The following is a 19,487-nucleotide window of genomic DNA, read 5'->3' on the forward strand; positions in this document are numbered from 1 at the left end:
ATATGCAAATACTATCACGTTTGAGGGTTACAAGTTCAACGAATGAATTTTGGGGTGACACAATTCACCCATAGCAGAGAGATTAAGAAACTTACCCAAGGTCACCCAACTATAAGTAGTGAAACCAATAGTGAAATCATGCAAATTATGCTATGCTTCCTTCCAAAGTATATGAGGTTTAAAAAACAGCAAAAACTTTCACAGTCTCACATCCCTTCAACAGCTAACTTTGCTAAATTTGGTGTATGTTCTCTAAACTATTTCCTATGCAATTATTAATATATACTTACTGAGTTTGGTTGCTACTACATTGCTTATTTTTATGTTTTTACCATAAATACTTTATTGGGATATTTAAATCTATATCAGTCCTCTTAGCTACTGCACCATTATATGGACGTACAAAAATTTCATTAAACATTAAACTCTTGGTTGCTATGCAGGTCATTTCCATGGTTTTTTTTTTCCCCCAACTAATATCAGTAATTCTGTAATTTTTCTGTTTAATTCATACAAATATTTACTGAAGTGTACAGAGTTTTCTAGATACTGGGGTTTCATAGTAAACATAAGATCTGTTTTCAGGAAATTTACCCAACCATCTAGCAGGGACAAATAAAAACAAATAAAAAAATAATTTCAGGTAGTAGTAAGTATTAAGTAAATAAAATTGGATTTAAAATGATAGAGTATATTGGCAGTGTGGAGGAAGGAAGGGTTGAAAACTTATAAAGAAAAGATGTCTCTGAGGAAGTACAATTCAGATAATGAAAAGAATCCAGCCATGTGAAGGTCAGGAAGAGGAAAGAGAAAATTCAAAGGCCTAAAGGCAGGAAAAAGTTTGAAAGAAGCTGTAAGTACAGAGAGAAGGCGTGCAGTTATGATAGAAGATGATGTTGGAGAGGTGGAGGACCACAGATCAGTCAGAGATTTGTAGGTCATGGAGAAAAATTAGGATTATATTTTAAGGACAATAAAAGGGCAGGTGAATATTTCATTTTGATCATAAAAATAAATACTACATCTTGGTAATATGATGCTGAATGAAAAATACAAGTCCCAGAAGGTTATATATAGGATAATAACATTTTGTTAGAATCATAAAATAAGTAAATAATGTAATTTTTAGGCACATATATAAAGTAGTTTTAAAAGGCTAGTTTTCAAAACAACATGAATATACTTAACGTCACATAACTGTACATTTTAAAATGGAAAATTCCATATTATGTATATTTTACATAACATAAGTATAAAGGGCCTGAGATGAGAATGTGCTTTTCATGTCTGAGGAACAGCAAAGATGCTGTGCTATGTGGCTAAGGCAGAATGAGTGACAGAGAATGGTGAGAAAAGAGGTCAGAGCAGTAGCGTTACCTTACGTTGCTTTTTAAAAATAAAAATAAAAATAAAACTTTATTTGTGAATATTGAGTTCTAATCTGAAAATAAATGTCACCAGTACAACATTCACAATACATATTTCGGATTAACATTTGCAAACGGTTATGGTCAAAGCCTTAAGAGACTGGAGATTATGTAACAGTTCTCTCAAAAGGCACTTTGGTTTTTAAACAGTGGCTACTGATTCTTGATTAAGATTTTTCCAATATTTTTGGTTTTTTCAAGTCACATGTCATCATCAAAGCTGCTAATGTCTCTTGTACTGCATGTTTATAGCTACTTTACTTTCACATATATGATCGTCAATTACAAAAAGATTCTAAAAAATTAATTTATATCTATTCTCCCTCCACCCTTTTAGTGAAATGTTTTCTGCTAAAAGAAATATTTATATAAAGAAGATTCTCATGTTATAATATAAAACTTCTCCAAATTTGTCTTTCCTTTGAGTTTATATTTCATGTACTCCTTTGATTTTAAATAAACTTATATTTTTAGAAATAATATAAAAGCTTCTAAGTATTCTAGAGAGTAATTTTAATTCTAGGACAAATTAATATTACTTCATTATTTACATGGTTATAGACAGAATAGCAAGGTCTTGTTTGAGAAAAACACCTTTGTAATGAAAAACCCATTTCATCCAGTCTTGAGACTATCAACATGAGAGATACCGACCTCAGGAGACAGAACAGAGTAAGCCTGTGGTGGTTTTTCCAATGAGACCGGTAGACAAAACTGCCCAGTCTTTAATCGTCCATTCTGAAGCATTGGTATCCACTTTTAAATAAAAAGGAAACAATATTCATTTAAATATGTTTGTTACATAAATGATTACTTGGAAAATTTATTTTAAAAACTTGATATGAGGCACATTTGTCACACATCCCAAACACCAAAGAGATTTAATTATCTAATTATGAAATTTCCCCTACAATATTTTGTTAAGGATGATCCCCAAAACATTATTATGACTAGCTAACTATGCAATATTTAAATCTATAGGAGGTCCTTATTAGCTAAGGGAAAGTTGGTGGTAGAAAGTTGGTAGCCACAAAGTATATCAATTTTAAAGTGGGGTAATAGTGTCAAAGGAAATAAGGATGTGAATTTTGAAAGCAAAGTTAAAAAGTATGACCATAAATTTAATATCTTACATTTAGCAAACTGATGTCACAAACTGCAAGAAGACAGAAAATGAATCAAAGGTTGAATTTTCTCTTTTGGGTAAGGCATGATTTTTCTGACAAAAATGTGATAGCACCTTATGATGTCCTTCACCTTAGGTTTACCTTTGCAATTCGATCATAAAGATCTTCAAAAAATACTCAAGGGTTTAATTGCCTTTAATTAAAGCAATAATATATGTATTTAATTGCCAAGGGCCTCTTTTAATCAATTTACATTCAAACTATCTCTTCTGAAGAACCCTTCAAATTATTATATTTATACTGTACTGTTGGGTAAACACACAATAATCAGGAAAAACACCTAAGTGTTTATACGTGCCAGTTAATCAATACATTAATAGGCGTTTTCTTGACTCTTCCTAACCAATGTGGGGAATCAGATAAAAACTATTATACCAACTATATCTTAAATGTTGTAATTATTTTTAAGATCAAAGAGCTAAATATTTAATAAAAACATACTTACTGTATATCCCACAGGAGTTTCAAGAGGGGTATTTTGCTTTTGTTGACAACTAACATGATAAAAAGTAAAAAGCAAGTGATGATGGTCAGTTAAAGTAGCAGGGAGTTTAACTTTGATTTCTTCATGAAAATCAGGAGACCTTACGAAAGAAACAAAACAAAACAAAAAACAGATCAATAGTCAGTAAATTGTTCAAAATAAATAATTACTGCATTTGTATATTTGAGTGATTTTTAATTAATTTCAGGATTCATGCTTAATTTTTCTTCTGGCCTAAATATTTTCTTTATTCCCAAACCCTAAGTAACTAACTCCTACTTCCAGACGAGGGAGCTGCCACTGTTTCTGAAATTTCTCATCCCATTTTTATTAATGGGCTGAGTAAGCCTGCTATTTGAAAATGCATTAATAATCACCACCTTGATGCTGAGGTCTTCATTAGATTGGAAACTGTATAAAAGAAGAGACTAGGGCAATGCTTTCTATATTTATAAACCAATTCTAATACACATTACATAGAAAAAAATAATATGAATTTTTATAAGAGTAAACTTTAAAACCATACCAGAGAAAAGCATTTTACTGTTATAGGACTACAGCTTAATTTGAATTATCCTTTTGTAAAAAAGAAAAAAAGGTATCTTTAGACAACTTAGTATAAAGTTGGGATCTTTATGAAATGTCTTACATCAATATCCCCTTGCTAAAGAGATAAATAATGTTACCAAAACATGAACTAGTGTGTTGACTACCGGCTCAAAGAAAAGAAAAATATCAGGGAATACCCACAAATTACACCTGTCCCACAGTTTAGAAGTACTCCCAACCACTTATAAGAATATAACAGATATCATATTTGATCAAACTAATGGCATTTTCATCTCGATATTCATTGAGAATGGCCCCAAGAATATTTTCATAGGAAAATATGGCTGCTATTTATACTATAAACTTAAAAGGGCTAGGACCTTAGCATCCCAACCTTCCATATTCAACTAGTATCTCTCAGAGTTATAGTCAATGAAAATGCATTCAAACCATATGGCTCCAACTACCTTTAAAGTGAAGGCTGTCCCACCTATTAGAGTTTTTTTCTCTGATGCTAATTGGTCAAATTTTCTTCCATCTCAAATAAGCCTCGAAAATGCTAATGGATGTAGATTTGGTCACAGAAATGTTAAGTGAAATGAGGCTTTTAATATCCACAGAGAAGATAGTTAATGCTGGCTATCTGAGAATTTGACAAATTTGGTGAATAAAAGATGCTATACATCATATTACTGATCTCACTAGTCACCACTGAATTATGAGAAAGTTGAATTTACTAGCAATGTTAGACGGTACTGTCATTTAAATTCTACTAATGCTGAGAGCAACAAAAATAAAGACTTAGCCACAAACTGAGATATTTTTTAGAAATTACTACCTTCTTTATTAATATCTTTACTGGTATTGAGTGTTTTAGTTTATTTCTTTCCTCAAATCACATTGTGTGAAGACTGTTATAAAAAATTAAAAATCTACCAGTTATTCATCGACAAGTGAATTGCCCACCTTTAGGCTAAGCATTATATTACTTTTGTGGTGGTTTTAAAGGTGAACACAAAAAATAATTACTCTCAAAAATATGTAATTTAGTAGAAATATAAATAAGACACATATATAACAATAGCTATGCTATAAAGCAGAGGTTGGCAAACTATAGCCCACATGCCAAATCTAGTCTACTGCCTGGCTTTGTATAGATCAAAAGAATGGCCTTTATATTTTTAAATGATTGAAAAAAAATCAAGACTAACATTTCACTTGAAATAGTAAATGAAATTCAAATTTCAGTGTCCACAAATAAAATTTTATTAGAAGACGGCCATGCCTATTCATTTGCAACCTTACTTGTTGTCTATGGCTGCTTTTATACTACAAAAGCAGAGCTAAGTATGTACAATGCAAATCTTATGGCCCACAAGACCTAAAATATGTACTATTTGGCCCTTTGTGGAAAAAGTCTGCCAACCCCTGGTATAGAGCATATAGGGTAAGTACTTAAAAGAACAGAGTTGAACTGATTACTTCAAGATTTAGATGAGGGAATTGTATTTAAGAGGTGCTATGTAATATAGGCCTTAAAGAATAAGTAAAAGTTCAATAAATAGAGGGATTGTAATAGAAAAACAGATCCAATAAAGGACCCAAAACAGGACAGCACAGAATACATTTAGTAATGAGGCGGAAAGAAAATCATCGAGATGTAAAAGATAACTGGATATTAGAGAAAAAAAGAAGGCAGGCAGGGATGTCTTAAATTTTGAGTCAGAGTAACTGGAGAAATGGTGGTTCCATTAATTAAAATAAACAGTGAGACAGAGATAGGGTCTGGAAGAAGGCCAGGGATAAATATGCAGAAACTGAGGAGGCAGCAGAGAACCCAAATGAATATGCCCAACAGGCCACTAAAAATACATGTTTGTACCTCAGAAACGTTAGGGCTGAAAATAAGAGTTGTGAACAATCCACATAAAAGTAAAAGTTGTAGCATTTTCATTGAATGTAACTCTGGGAAACACATATAAGATTATTTAGGAAGAGAATATTATAGAACAAGAGGGTTAAAAATAAAACCTGTGTTTTGTGTGCAATGTCTATACTTAAAAGAAAAATTAGAATAATTACTATAAAAGAAAAAAAGTGTTCAAAGAAATAGAAGGAAATTGAGAGAAGGCCATAAATAAAGGTGAGAAAGAAGAAAGTTTTAAGGAAGACAAGGAAAAAAACCACAGTACACAATAGCACTGCAAAAAGACTTCTGTTTCTTTAAGAACAGAAAAGTTAAGCTTCTTTTTGACAATAAGAGGTGGAGCCAATGAAACAGGAAACTGATGATGCAAGGGAAGGGATAACTGATGGAGTCATATTCTGGAAGAAGCTGGATAAGACTGACAGCAGAGGTGAAAAGATTTGATAGTGGGCAAGGCAAGGGCCATTACTATCTTTGAAACAAGGAAAGGCAGATCAGTACAAAGATAATTTGAGGTGAAGAGTAGAGAAGCTGATGGATCTCAGGTTGGATGGTCTCCATTAGCTTAATAAAGTAGGAAAGCTAAAAGCAGAGCAAATGAAGTAGGAGCTAGAGAAAGGGGGAGAAAGGCTTAAAATAACTATTGCCAAATGAGAGAAAGGGTAAAAAATGTGATGACAAAAAGATTACCAAAGTGTGGCAGGGCCAAAATCAAGATAAAAATAAAATAAAATGAATTACTGTAGCTCCATCACAGAATAAAATAACATTGATTTGTGACTGGTACAATTCTGTGATTTTTCTCCAACAGCATTAAATTTAAAAAGAAAGAAATTAAAGGTTATCCAAAGTTAACAATTTCCCAAAGAAGTAACATGGAAAGGCACTAGTGAAAGGATTAATGGATGTTTAGAATAACACCAATTTAACTAAGGGGTTCAAGCTTAAGTAAAACTACAAAGTGTTAGGAGAATATAATAGGGAAAGACCAAAAGGACCAGAAGCCACAATGATAATCAATAATATAACAAAAAAAGAAAGAATCAGAATTTGATAGAAAAGATGTTTTGTGTCTGAAGTCTTACATTTGAGATGTCTATGGAAAATGTGCATCTCCAGATTGAAAATTATAACTCTGATGTCAACTGTCTTGAATTTGCACAATCAGTGCAGCAAGGCATTCGGTAAACACACTAAGGTGAGTGCTAACAATGGCCACTGAGGAGTGAGTAACTTTGAAAGAAATATTTGAATTCAGTACCTGTTATGATATACTACGGCTGTATAGGCTTCCTTTGAAAATTCTGAACAGCTAGATTTACCAAAGATTACCTGTAACAAATAACAGCATGTTGAAACTTTGTTGTAATAAATGCTGAATGTTTCATATCTATGTAAGAATTGTCTGATTTAATAACTATTTGAGAACAATGGGCAAAATCAGCCCAATGAAGAACAATGTGCCTACTGACGTTCATTAATCAGTTCAATTGCTTAATTCTAAATTTCTTTTCAACTATAGACCCATCTGACATTCAAACATTTGAAAAGTTTCTATCCATTATATTTATATCTCTTGGGCAATAAGGTACATTTCTTTCCCTTTTTTTAAAAGAAGGTGAGGAATTCATTTTAAAATCTGGATGTAGCACATCATTTGGAATTTATATAAGAAATATGGCCCTAGAATGGTGGCATATATCTACTATACAAATTGGTGGGTTCTCCATTAAAACAGCAGTCATTCTGAAAGTCAAATATATATTATTTATAAATGATATTTAAAAATCCTATTTTAGGTCAAAATATATATCCTTTGCTGCAAGTACTCCCTGCAAGCTACTCTACAATGAAGGAAGACATTCTATATATTCTTACATATATGTTTTTTTTTAAAAATCCACCACGTTAAAAAAAAATACTATATTATTTTTGAAAAATAATTCAATCTTACATATCTGCCTCTTGAATTCTAACAAAAGCTGTGGTTAATTAGGGCAGCAGATTAGATCAATGGCTTAATGATGTCAAGGTCATAGCTATGATTCCTATGTGAGATAGTTAGGCTTGCAATATTATCTAGCCATAGATAAAACTCTTATATTTGGCCAGCCATCTCTACATATGCATGAATAAGTATGTGGGCATGTTATCACAGTTCCATTAACACAACTGGTAAAATTCAACACTTATTCCCTATACAAAGGGATTAATTGGCACCATCCCAAAATAAAAAGAACACATTAACAGGTACTTAGTCTCTTTTTGCAACATCTCAAGCAGGTCCTTTTATTTTAAGGGTATGTCAAAGTGTAACAATTATGACTATCCTAGGTAACTCTAATTTCATCAATTTGCTAAGAAAACCTTACTATGTTCTTATAAAATGTTGTTCCAGTGCCAGAATTATGAAGTTTATGATTTTATCATATCAACATTATATGATCAAAAAATTCTTAGGTCTCATTTAAATAGTCCTTATTTAAAAAAAAAATAGGTAAAATCTATCTATGTTTATATACTCTTTCAAACCAGCCTCTCACATAAACCTGAAAGCATTATATTTTCATATGACTAATAATACACAAATAAAGACATGCAGTACCTTTTTCCCTCTGAGAAGCTATCATTTTTCACAAAGTAAGTTATTTTCATAACATGAATGATATAAAGTGGAAAGTTCTTTTTTTGACCATTTAACATGTATTTTTACTCATCTGTCAACACAGACTGAGCATCAATTATATGCCATTATATACCAAGCTCTACAATAGGCATCAAGATATAAATATGAGTAAGACACGGTCCCTGCCCTCAAGGAGCTCACAGTCTAGTGGACAAGATGAAGAAATAAACATATAATCATAAAGTGATAAGGCCATAAAAGAAGTGATAAGATGCTATGGTAGCATTAAAAGAGGGAGTGGTCTAACTGTCAGTGTGGCTGGATGCAGCTGGGGCTCTGTGGAGGAGGCCATATAGATGCTAAAACAAGGAAGAACTTGTTAGGCAAACAATAAAACAGATTATTTTACATAGTCTACATTTGTTATTAAGCTCAAATTCATATTGCAATTCACATATAGGATAATAAAGCATCTATTTTCACAATCCAGTATCTTTTCATCAACTATGATAATACATTCATTCTTTCAGCAGAAATGAAGAGCTAGTAAAGAGTATGAAATGCTAATTCAAACTTTAAAAATAAATTCTACATGTATTCAACAAATATTTATTCAATGTTTATTTTTTGCAAGAAACTGAAATAGCTGCCATAGAAGAATACAAAGATGAATAATTTGTGCTTGCTGCTGTCAAGATTTATAAATGCTGATGAAACTGAGGCAATAAGGGGAAATATATAGCTTTCCTAGTAAACAGAAAATCAGAACTCGCCTAGAACGACTGACACAGAAGGCTAAAATAAATCTGTTAACAATATACCTATTCTTAGCTCATTTTCATTTCACTAGAGTTGTCAGAGGTTGAACATCTACCGTGACAGTTGTGCTCCTATTCCATGTTACTAACTTCAAGTTGATCCGAAAATCTTTTTCATGGAACTTGCATTTATTAATGTCCCATGAGTCCTAAATCACAATTTGGGCAGTCAACAATCTCCCCAGTCTGGCCTCAATCTACGACTGCTGACTTATCTTCCACTGCTCCGGTTCACTGGCGACTCACCACTGTACCTACTTGAAGGCCATTCTCCAACTTGAATTACTTTCATTCCTGCACCATCTAGACCTACTGCCAAAACATTTTAGCCACCGTTAAGGCATTCTCGCCTACCACTGAACATCTATGCCTTTGAATCCTTATACCAATCTTTTAATAATTAGCATATACCTTGCTTTTCAATATTGGCTACGAAAATGTAATCCCTTGGGAAGATTTCAAACTACTGATACCTGCCTCATTCCCATGCCCAGAGATTATAATTTAATTGGAATGAGATATAGTCTGGGCATTGGTAGTTTTAAAAGCTCCCTAGGAGAGTGTAACATGCAGCCAATGTTGAGAACTATTGCCAGAGTTTTTCAACAAAGTCTGGGAGAATCATACATATTAGAATCAGGTCGGGGGTATTTTCAAACTATACACAGCCCATTACTTTTCACTTCCCTTACCTAGCTTTTTATTCTAAAGGAGGAGAATCAGAATCACAGACACCAAGGCAGAGAAAAAGTATCCATGCTTTGTTAGAGTACCCTAGGTAATTTTGATCTGACCCTCTTTCGAAAGTTGCTATTTTAGATTTTCATGTATTTGTCTTATATCCTCTAGATTACAAGTCTTATTCATCTTTGTATCTCTGGGAGTGCCCAGCATGTACTAAATCCTCAATAAATAAAAGAATTTAAGTAAATTTATTACTATCTGTAGAGGAAGTAATGCAGTCAGAAATTTGGTTTACAGGATCACATTGATTTCTAGTTTAGGGCTGCCAACCAAGTGATACCCCCCAAAAAATGTCCATTGGAACCATATATGCAGAATAGGAAAAGAATATTTCTTACCGGCATAGCATTACTTGGATCCTCCCCATACATAAACTGGACTTTCACTGTTATATTTCTAGCAGAACCTTGACGATTGGCAAAATTGAGACTCTGAGGGTATATGTAAAGAAGATTTCTGTGAAGGCAATAGTATGCATGATAGTGAATATATATCTAGAAACACTGTATCACTACATGCTACAAAAGAAATAGATGAACGAATACTGAACATTCATATTTGCTAGCCACTATACTAAGTATTTTCACATAGAATGTTTTACTTGCTACTCAGACTAATCATTCGAACAGAAGCAATGAAATACACCCCAATTTTGCAGATGAATTCAGGCCCAGAAAAGTTAAGTAATTATCACATATAACCAAGTGACAGAGCTGAAATCGGAATATAGGTCAGTCAGGCTTCCAAAAAAATGTTCCTTCCTCTCCAAGAGGCTTTTGGGAAATAAATGAATATGGACAGAAACATTATTAAGAAATTAAAAGACAGTTCTAACATTACGTTAGTTTCCCCAAGCAGATTTAAATAGAATGACATTTATAAGCACAGCTTTTGTATAAATGTAATCAAGGATTTAAGAGGTATGCTATTCCACATTATTGTTCAAAAACATGTATGACAATATGATAGGTATAACAGTATTAGGTAGATACTATGAAACAATCACAGATTACTAAGCACTGACTTCATGTCTAGTTTATGATCTTGCATCCTATAAATTTTAAGAGGTTCTGCTGCCAACACATAGGAGAAATAATTCAACAGAAAATAAATAACTTACCAAAAGAAAGAGCTTAAAAAAAAAAAAAAGAAGAAAAAGAATGAGACTTACTTTACCTAAAGAATAGTGCTGAGAGCTGATGAACAAAACTTTGAGTATAATAAAACCCTACTACTAAACTGCTAGGGCAATGAGCAATAGATCTAAAATTTCTGGAAGGTGGTAGAGCAATATAGAAGTTTTAAATGAATAGACCCTTTGACCCTACAAACCTACCTCTAGTCTAAGAAGAAAACTGCACACCTGTACAAAAGGGCATGTTCAAATAAATTCACTACAATATTTTTTATAACAGGAAATAATTATAAATTATAAATATAATATTCATTAGTACTAGATTAATTAAATTAAGATATATTAATAAGAAGGAATACTATGGAGTCCCCAAAATGACAATGCACAGCAGTATTTATTCATGTACAAAGAAATATCCAGCATGTTGGATGAAAAAGAAGCAGGTGTCAGAGCAGGATGTACAATGGCATTACCCTACTTATGGAAATTTGGAGGGGAGGGGGAAAAAAGAATGGATAAAAGGATATTTCTGAAATATTTATAGTGGTTAATAGTGATGGCTCTGGTTTCTTTTTTAAACTTTTCTATTGTTTTAATTTTTTACAATAAGAATATATGACCTCTATAATTAGAAAAAAGCAATAAAGTTATTTCCATGTTGGGAGGATGGGTGTGTATGACAATAAGTATACAATCTGAAAATCACTAAAGAAATCAAGAAGAGTCAGTTGTACTCAAAATAATCAAAGGTACAAAAGACAAATATGGAAAGATTATGATTGGTCAGTTTCCTAATCGAAGAACTAAAGATCAAAGATGACTATGACTAACCACTGAAGTCATCAAATAAAATTTGTACCAGAAGTACTTATTGATTCTGCAGCAAATACTTATTGATTTCGCAACACTGTGTTGCAAACCAGGGAAATAGATGAAGATTAAGAAGCCACCCCTTGGTCTTGAGAAACATATGGTCTAATGAGACAGAAATGCTATAAACAGACCATTTCAAAACAACATAGTGTTCTGAGAGGCTAGATTTTATTGATTGCATCCCCATTGTGACATTTAACATGTTCCTCTGTGAGAGCTGGATCTAGAGCCTTGGTCATATTTAGTTTCAATTTTTTTTTTTTTGCAAGATCATTTCAAAAATGGTATTTTGTCACTCTATCAGGAGGAAAATGGCTGTTGCTTCTCTTTTTGAGCAATTAGTAGATAACAGTGATCAATGCTTCAATTCATTAACTCAGTAAGCATTGTCAAAAGGTAATATTCTATCATTCCTTCTTTATTTAGTACCTGGAATATCTCTATGAAGAGCAGTTTTCCTCATCTACTATTTGCTTAGCCAGTGAATCATTACATGAAAGGCAGAAATAAATGCTTGATTATCTTCAATTACTTGCCAGTTTTCAAAATAATCAGTTGGTGCATTGCAATCCTCTAAAAGGAATCAATTAAGTCTTTTTTTAAGTATCACTTAAAAACTCATAGAGCAAACATATTAATGAGTTTCAATACATTGCAGTTATTATTTTTATTGCTGTTCAAATTGTCCCATCTTTGGCAAATGAAAAAGTCAATTCAAACTGGCTCCCGAGTCCTTTTGATTCAGTCATAAGTCTTTGATGGCTTATTGCTATCTATTATGATAAGGTATTCCAGGCTTTTCTTATAGTTTCTTCCCAGACCTGGAATCAGCTATTTCTCCAAGGAGCTGTGGTTCTTTGAATGAGAAGTGTTTTCCCAAGCCACAGTCTGGGCCCTCATTGTGGGTTAGGCATTGTTTCTAGGCCATTTAAATGAAAAAAGTTAAGGGAAAATGCTTTTAATGTGAAATACACCCTGAGTTCATATCGCTATTTCAAATTCAAAACTATAACGTTTTTATTAAATTTTTCAATTTTGCATCTATATATTATTTTTCCCATGCTGAGAATTATACTCAAGGACATCAACTAGGAGAGAATTAGAATGTCACTTAATTACTCATGTGTGTTATTCCAAGAATGTAGTCTTAAGGAACTCCAAGATTCTGTGGTCAGCCAGGGGAGAATGAGCTTGCAAAGAAGACTGAGAAGGCACCCACAGAGAAGCAGAAGGAAAACCATGAGAATACAGTGACATAGAAGCCAAGGGAAGAAAATATACAAATTACACAGTTAAGTGTCAAATGCTAGTCAGGGGCCAAAAGAATTGAAAACTTCTGGATTTAGCAACATAAAATTCACTTATAATTTCAGGCTGAAAACAAATAAAGTAGGTTCAAGAGCAAGTAAGAGGTAACAAAATGAAACAAGTGAAATTCTGAAAAGTATGTGAAGGGGGGAAAGAAAATGCAACAGTTGGAGACAGAATACGAAGATTTGTGAGTTTTTTAAGATAGGAAAGATTTGAGCTTGAGTAAATCCTAATGAAAAGAATCTACTTGAGACAAGGTTTGCATATACTAGGACAAGAAAGTAAAGTTCCTGAAATGGTGGGAGAGAACAGCATATAATAACAGATGGGCCTTAACTATGTTTATAATTCCTCATTGTAACAAACATTTACTGAGTATGCAGTGTACCAGATACTGAGAATATAGCCATAAAAGACTTGAAGTCCTTGATTTCATAGAACTCATGGTCTAGAGGGAGAATCAGACAAGTAAATAATTATAATGTAGCATGATAAATGTTATGAACATAGAATGTCAGCAGAGCTCACAAGAGGACTTGAGACTAAAGAATCGAAGCATGAATTTCAGTGAGAAATTTGCAAGTAGGATAGACATTAAAAATACATAGAAAAGCAAAACACATCATGCTTTCCCCCACCCGTGAGAATCTCTGCATTGGGATTACTATGGTCCTTACTTTGTGGACATGAACATGACTGGCCTCTTCCCATCCTTCACGTCTCAGAAAGCCTTATCTTTACCTCCTCGTCACATCACTTTGTTATTTCATTTGCAACCCTTAAAAAATCTTCTAAGGATAATTCTAAACTATTTTGTTCATTTACGTATTGTTTATATCTCCTTTAACAGAGCCCAGACTCCATGAGAGTAAGGACCTTATCTATCTAGTTAACTGCTATATTCTCAATACCTAAAACAGTGCCTCATGTTGAATGAAGGAATGAATAAATTGTACAAAATATTTAGTTACTTAATACTTCTGGGTTAAATGAAAATTAACTGATCATTATCTATAAGCCATGCTTGCTTTAAAATATAAGCAATACAATTTTAAATTCAACTTGTCTCTGAAAGTGAAAGGCATGCAACTGAATTCAGATTCTTTTCCACTTGACTACTACTTCCACTAATAAATTCCCATATAACTCTAGCAAGTCTCTACCTTGTATTTATAATACTCCTTCAGAGGAATTTCAAATCGCAGAGCGCAGGTAGATTAATGAGAAGTGCTGAGATAGCTAACTAGCCATTTGGTGGAAAACTAAATTCATATTTTAGCCTCTCCTCAAAATAAATTCCAGATCAATCATAGGTTTAAATAATAAAAATAAAACCATAAAAGTATTAGAAAAGCTTTAAAAAGACCATATTTTATTGTTGAAGAAGGCATTTCAGAGCATGAGCTACAAAAATCCTAAAAGATAAATTTAAAAGCCTCTACAGAGCAAGTGATAGAAAACAAAACAACAAATTGGAAAAACACTGTTACAGATATGACAAAAAGTACCTAAAATATGTAAATAATTCCTAAATTAGTCATAAATAGACAAAAAATGAGGAAAGAGTTTGTTGAGGGGGTATTTCATAAACTCAGGTATTTCCAAAGAGAGCAAAATAGATGGCCAATAAAATAAACTAGATATATTTGCCTATTATATTTATTGATATTTTTTGTTTTACTCATTCAAAGCACTGGTAAAAATTCATGAGAAAAGAAGAACTCTCATTTACTCCTGGTAGGGATGTAAATGGCACAATTCTTTCGAATGATACTCTGACAAGAGAAATCATAATTTGAAAGTTAACATTTATAAACTTATATGAAAATATTTATACACACAGACATTTTCTATGCATATTGTTTGTAATTAGAAAATTGGAAACAACTTAAAGATCGTTGGTGATTAAATTAATGTGCATTCAAATAATAAAAAATTGGTAAACTTGTACATACTCATATAAAAATAAATTTTAAAATAGTAAGGTCTTGAATTGATATATACACATATACATATACATATACTTACACATACAGTATAACAAGCTGTATACAACATAATCTCATTTTGGTTTAAAAAAATTATGTTTAGTCATCCAAGGTATCTGGTATGATAGACCCCAAAAAGTTAACAGTGAAGTGTCAAGATTTTTATTTTTTACAGGTTTTTGAAGTATCTGGGTTTCCACAATAAGAACTTTCAACATAAAAAATTTAACTTATTAATAGTGAAGATGAGAAAAAGTAAGATAAATAAAATGATTCCTTCAAAGGTCATTTATCTTCTGGATCTGCACTGTCCAATAAAAGAGTCAGTAAGACTATCAAGTACTTGATGAGTACCTCTGCTAACTGAGATGGTTAAAGTATAAAATATACACCACACAGTATATATTTGGAAGATTCAGCATGAAAAAAGAGTAGAAAATACCTAATTACTATTTTTATATAGATCACATGTTGAAATGATAACTGATATGTTGGATTAAATAAAATATCCTATTAAAATTAATTTCACTTGTTTCTAGTTCTTTTTACACCTATAACTCACTATGTTTCCATTGGACAGTGCTATTCTGAACAAAAAAAGGAAATGAGAATTAATTACTCTGGCATTATTCTTTAGTTAATATAAACATTTCTATTTACGTGTTTTTCTTATTATTTTCAGAATCTTTCTACCAAAATATTAATTCAAAAACAAATGATCACAGTCAAAAAAAGAAGAAATGAAAAGACTACTATATTCAAAAGGTTCAAAATGCCTTGTGTTTTATTTGAAAGTTGTATCTCCAAATGATTGCACAACCTGGGGGAGGATAAGGGACTTTGCTTTGCTTAAAATTCAAACAAGGCTCCTAAATGTCTTAAATTTCTATGCAGCTAAAAAGTTTTGTATATTAGTTCTTAGTTCCTTAGATTAGGGACTAATTTTGCTTAGTTTCTTATTTTCTTTGACATACAAAAACTAATTTTTATCACATTATTGGTTATATTTGATCAGGGCTCTATTTAAATGAGCACGAGTTCAAACAAAGATTAGACTCTGCCTTTAACAATATGTACTCAGACAGGAGGCATTAAAAGGTATATGTAAAACCACTCATAAAATTGCTATGTTTATTACATTTCCAATGTTGACACTGTCTTACAGCTTGTAATTAGGCAAATAATTTAATTATATTCAATAACATGTCAAACTACTAATAGAAAAAATATTCAGATATTTCTACCCAGAGACAATGTACTATAAACCAGGAATACATGACCGCTGCCTCTAAGCTGTTAGTGTTACAGATGAATTGTATAAATTGTGTAAAAAAATTAATATTCTAGTACAGTAACTAAAATGGAAGAAAATTCCTTCACACAGTCTCTCATTGGTATTAGTGTCTAGTTATTTTCATGCACTAGAAAGGGCTACCTTTCAAATTCCTTTCTCTGAAAAAGAACTTCCTATATCAAAAAAGAGTGAGTATCTACCATACGTAAATTATGTACATGGAAAACTCCCGTTACGACTTTATCATTCTCTTTTTCGTTCACTAAATATTTTTTGTTTCTCCAACCTATAAGGCATTGTACTAAAGTGCTGTAAAGAATATAAATCAAAAACAGACGAAGATCTTGCCAATAAATAGCCAATAGTACAATAGAGATGAGAGGTTGGCCATCTCAATTCTCCCTCATCTAGAAAGTGAATTAAAATAGCAGGGTCAATAGTTTTAACACAGAAAAGTAGACAGTTTAGTGAAGGAAAGTTTTGAAATATGCCCTTCATAACCAATAATGACAACATTAACTTTTCCCTTTAAAAAAAGAGGAAGAAAATTCAAATTTCTTCACTAGTTTAACATACACTTTTATAATTCCATAACATGTACCACTGCTAAAGGTTAAGATGAAAATAAAGTATAAGGAAAAAGTTTTTGCTTTTCTTCTTCATTAGTAAAAATATTTGTATATTTTTATTTTCTTGAATTCTTTATTTCTCTTAACAGAAATGTGTATGTTGTTCTATATTGAATACATAAAAAAGTATACACAAGTAAACAAAAGACATAATTCCTTGCATTTACTAAGGTCCAAGAGAGCAAAATTAGATTCTAGCAAAATTTCCCAACTTATGTCATCTTAACATGAGATTAGATAATATTCACTGATAAAATATTACAGTATGTACAGAAATGCATTGATTGTTTCTAATTACCAAAAATAGCTAATATATCATACTCTATGGTGTTTACCATTATCGGGTAGTATTCTAAGTTCTTTAAAAAATATTGATTTTTTAATCTTTATACAACCCAATATTATCTTCACTTGACAGACAAGAAAACAGAAGTACAGAAAAGCTAAGTAATTTGACCAAGAATCACACAGCTGAAGAACAGCATAGCCAGGATTCTGATTCAGCATCTTTCCATAATCATACTCCTAATCATTATGTCCTAAATGCTTTACATATATTCTTTTAATTCTCATAACCTTATTAAGTACTATATATGTAGCTACCTCAACTTACAGATGAGGAGACTGAGGTATGGTAAGGTTAGGTAAGTAACTTGTTCAAGTCTGGACAGCTAGAGCTGACTGTTGGACCCAAACCATGTCCAATTCCAAAGCCCACACTCTTAACAATTTTACTATATTAATTTGTCAAAATAAGGAATTTTTAAAGGATTTATTATTTTCTCAAAAATTTCTTAATATGAACATTTAAGAAGAATAATCACTTCATATGAACATTTAAGAAGAATAATCACTTAATATGAACATTTAAGAAGAATAATCACTTAAGAAGAATAAGTTAACTGAAGTATTTAGTATTTTTTCTTTTAACACTAAGAAGCAGCACAGTGGAACATTTATTTTTAAACATACTACTAATTTTTTGGTTTTGTTAAATTTACAATATCAAAATCATTACCAAGCTCACAAACTTCAAAAAAAATTATAATAGGCAAATCATCTCTGACAGTGGAAGTATTTAATTCAGGTTCGACCTTAGAAGACCACAATCTATTGATCTTTCAGTATGCACATGGAAAACAGACTGGAACATAGAGACACAGAATATAATGAAGAAAAGGGGTGAAATGCCTTTTAATGTATGGAATTTGTGATAATACACAACTGTGGTTAAGATAGATCATCTGAAGCAAAAATATACTAACAAATAATTATACCAACAAATAACAAGAAATAGATAATCATATGTTACCTTTTACAGAGAACCATGGGGGTGCAGCACTGAGACCCATTAATAACACACAAAGAAGTGAAGGAAGGCTTCACAGAGAAAGCATTTTTTGGGATGGGTAACTGTTGCTGCTGTTTCTCCAAATACAATTTGGGAACATACTTAATTCATTAATTTTTACTCAACTTTAATGATGAATTAAAGAGTCAAAGAGTTTGATGTTTACTTTTAAATACCTTTAAAAATCAAGACAAATTAAAATGAGCTTTTAAAAATTGTTAGATCTCATAAGACTGAAAGTGCCATTTATAATATAAGAAAATTAAACAGAATAACAATTTAGAATGACCTATCAAGTCACTTGTTCATTTCTTTGATTCCACTTAGCATTGATCTAACTCAGTGTGGAAGGTTACATTCATACAAGTTTACATAGCTTAATGATTAACTATATTCTATTCACCTGCCAACCTTACTGTTTGTGTAGCAAATAGTGGTATATATAGTGTTAAGAAATTCAGGTCTACTCACAGGAGAAAACTTGTCCCAGACTGTTTGAAATTAAATAAGATAAAAATGTACACAATTAAGCTCTTTCTTTTTATTGCTCCTCTAGTTATTTCTTCCACAACTGACCAAGACTATGCATCATCTGATTCTGTATCTCCACAGCCAAAATCAAGATTTGCTATGTTAGATGATGTAAGAATTTTAGCCAGTGGCCTTCTTCAGTTAGGACAAGGTCTTAAAGACTTTGTCCATAAAACTAAGAGCCAAATTAATGACATATTTAAAAAACTAAACATATTTGATCAGTCTTTTATTGACCTATCACTGCAAACCAATGAAATCAAAGAAGAAGAAAAGGAACTTAGAAGAACTACATCCAAATTACAAGTCAAAAATGAAGAAGTAAAGAATATGTCACTTGAACTCAATTCAAAACTTGAAAGCCTTCTAGAAGAAAAAATTCTGCTTCAACAAAGAGTGAGGTATTTGGAGAAGCAATTAACCAATTTAATTAAATATCAACCTGAATGTCAGGAACACTCAGAAGTAACTTCATTTAAAGTAAGTAGAAACCAAAAAGGGTTCATGATTATGTTTGCAATGTGACTCTTTTAAAAAAATATTTTAAGACATGCTGCTTTAAATACTTAGTTGCATTGTTGAAATACTGGTTTTCTGGGTTTTTTTTTTTTTT

At 31.8% G+C, this 19,487-nt stretch overlaps 2 protein-coding genes across 10 annotated transcripts in view; one reads left to right on the forward strand and one right to left on the reverse strand.

Annotated features, from left to right (window-relative positions):
• Positions 1–19,487, reverse strand: part of DOCK7 (dedicator of cytokinesis 7) — a 171,572-nt gene that overhangs the window by 77,942 nt on the left and 74,143 nt on the right. For all 9 annotated transcript variants that reach the window (XM_039888091.1, XM_039888081.1, XM_039888063.1 and 6 more), the window contains exons 15-18: positions 10,101–10,218; positions 6,836–6,906; positions 3,060–3,198; positions 2,082–2,183 (exon numbers count right to left, since the gene is read on the reverse strand). In XM_039888091.1, coding sequence (XP_039744025.1) covers positions 2,082–2,183; positions 3,060–3,198; positions 6,836–6,906; positions 10,101–10,218 — 430 coding nt within the window. The remainder of the gene's footprint in view (positions 1–2,081; positions 2,184–3,059; positions 3,199–6,835; positions 6,907–10,100; positions 10,219–19,487) is intronic.
• Positions 18,813–19,487, forward strand: part of ANGPTL3 (angiopoietin like 3) — an 8,190-nt gene continuing 7,515 nt past the window's right edge. The window contains exon 1 of the mRNA XM_039888122.1: positions 18,813–19,354. Within this exon, the coding sequence (XP_039744056.1) occupies positions 18,860–19,354 (495 nt within the window). The 5' untranslated portion in view covers positions 18,813–18,859. The remainder of the gene's footprint in view (positions 19,355–19,487) is intronic.

The sequence above is a fragment of the Pteropus medius genome, unplaced genomic scaffold, assembly GCF_902729225.1.
Source record: "Pteropus medius unplaced genomic scaffold, Ma_sr-lr_union100, whole genome shotgun sequence".
Classification (NCBI taxonomy): Eukaryota; Metazoa; Chordata; class Mammalia; order Chiroptera; family Pteropodidae; genus Pteropus; species Pteropus medius.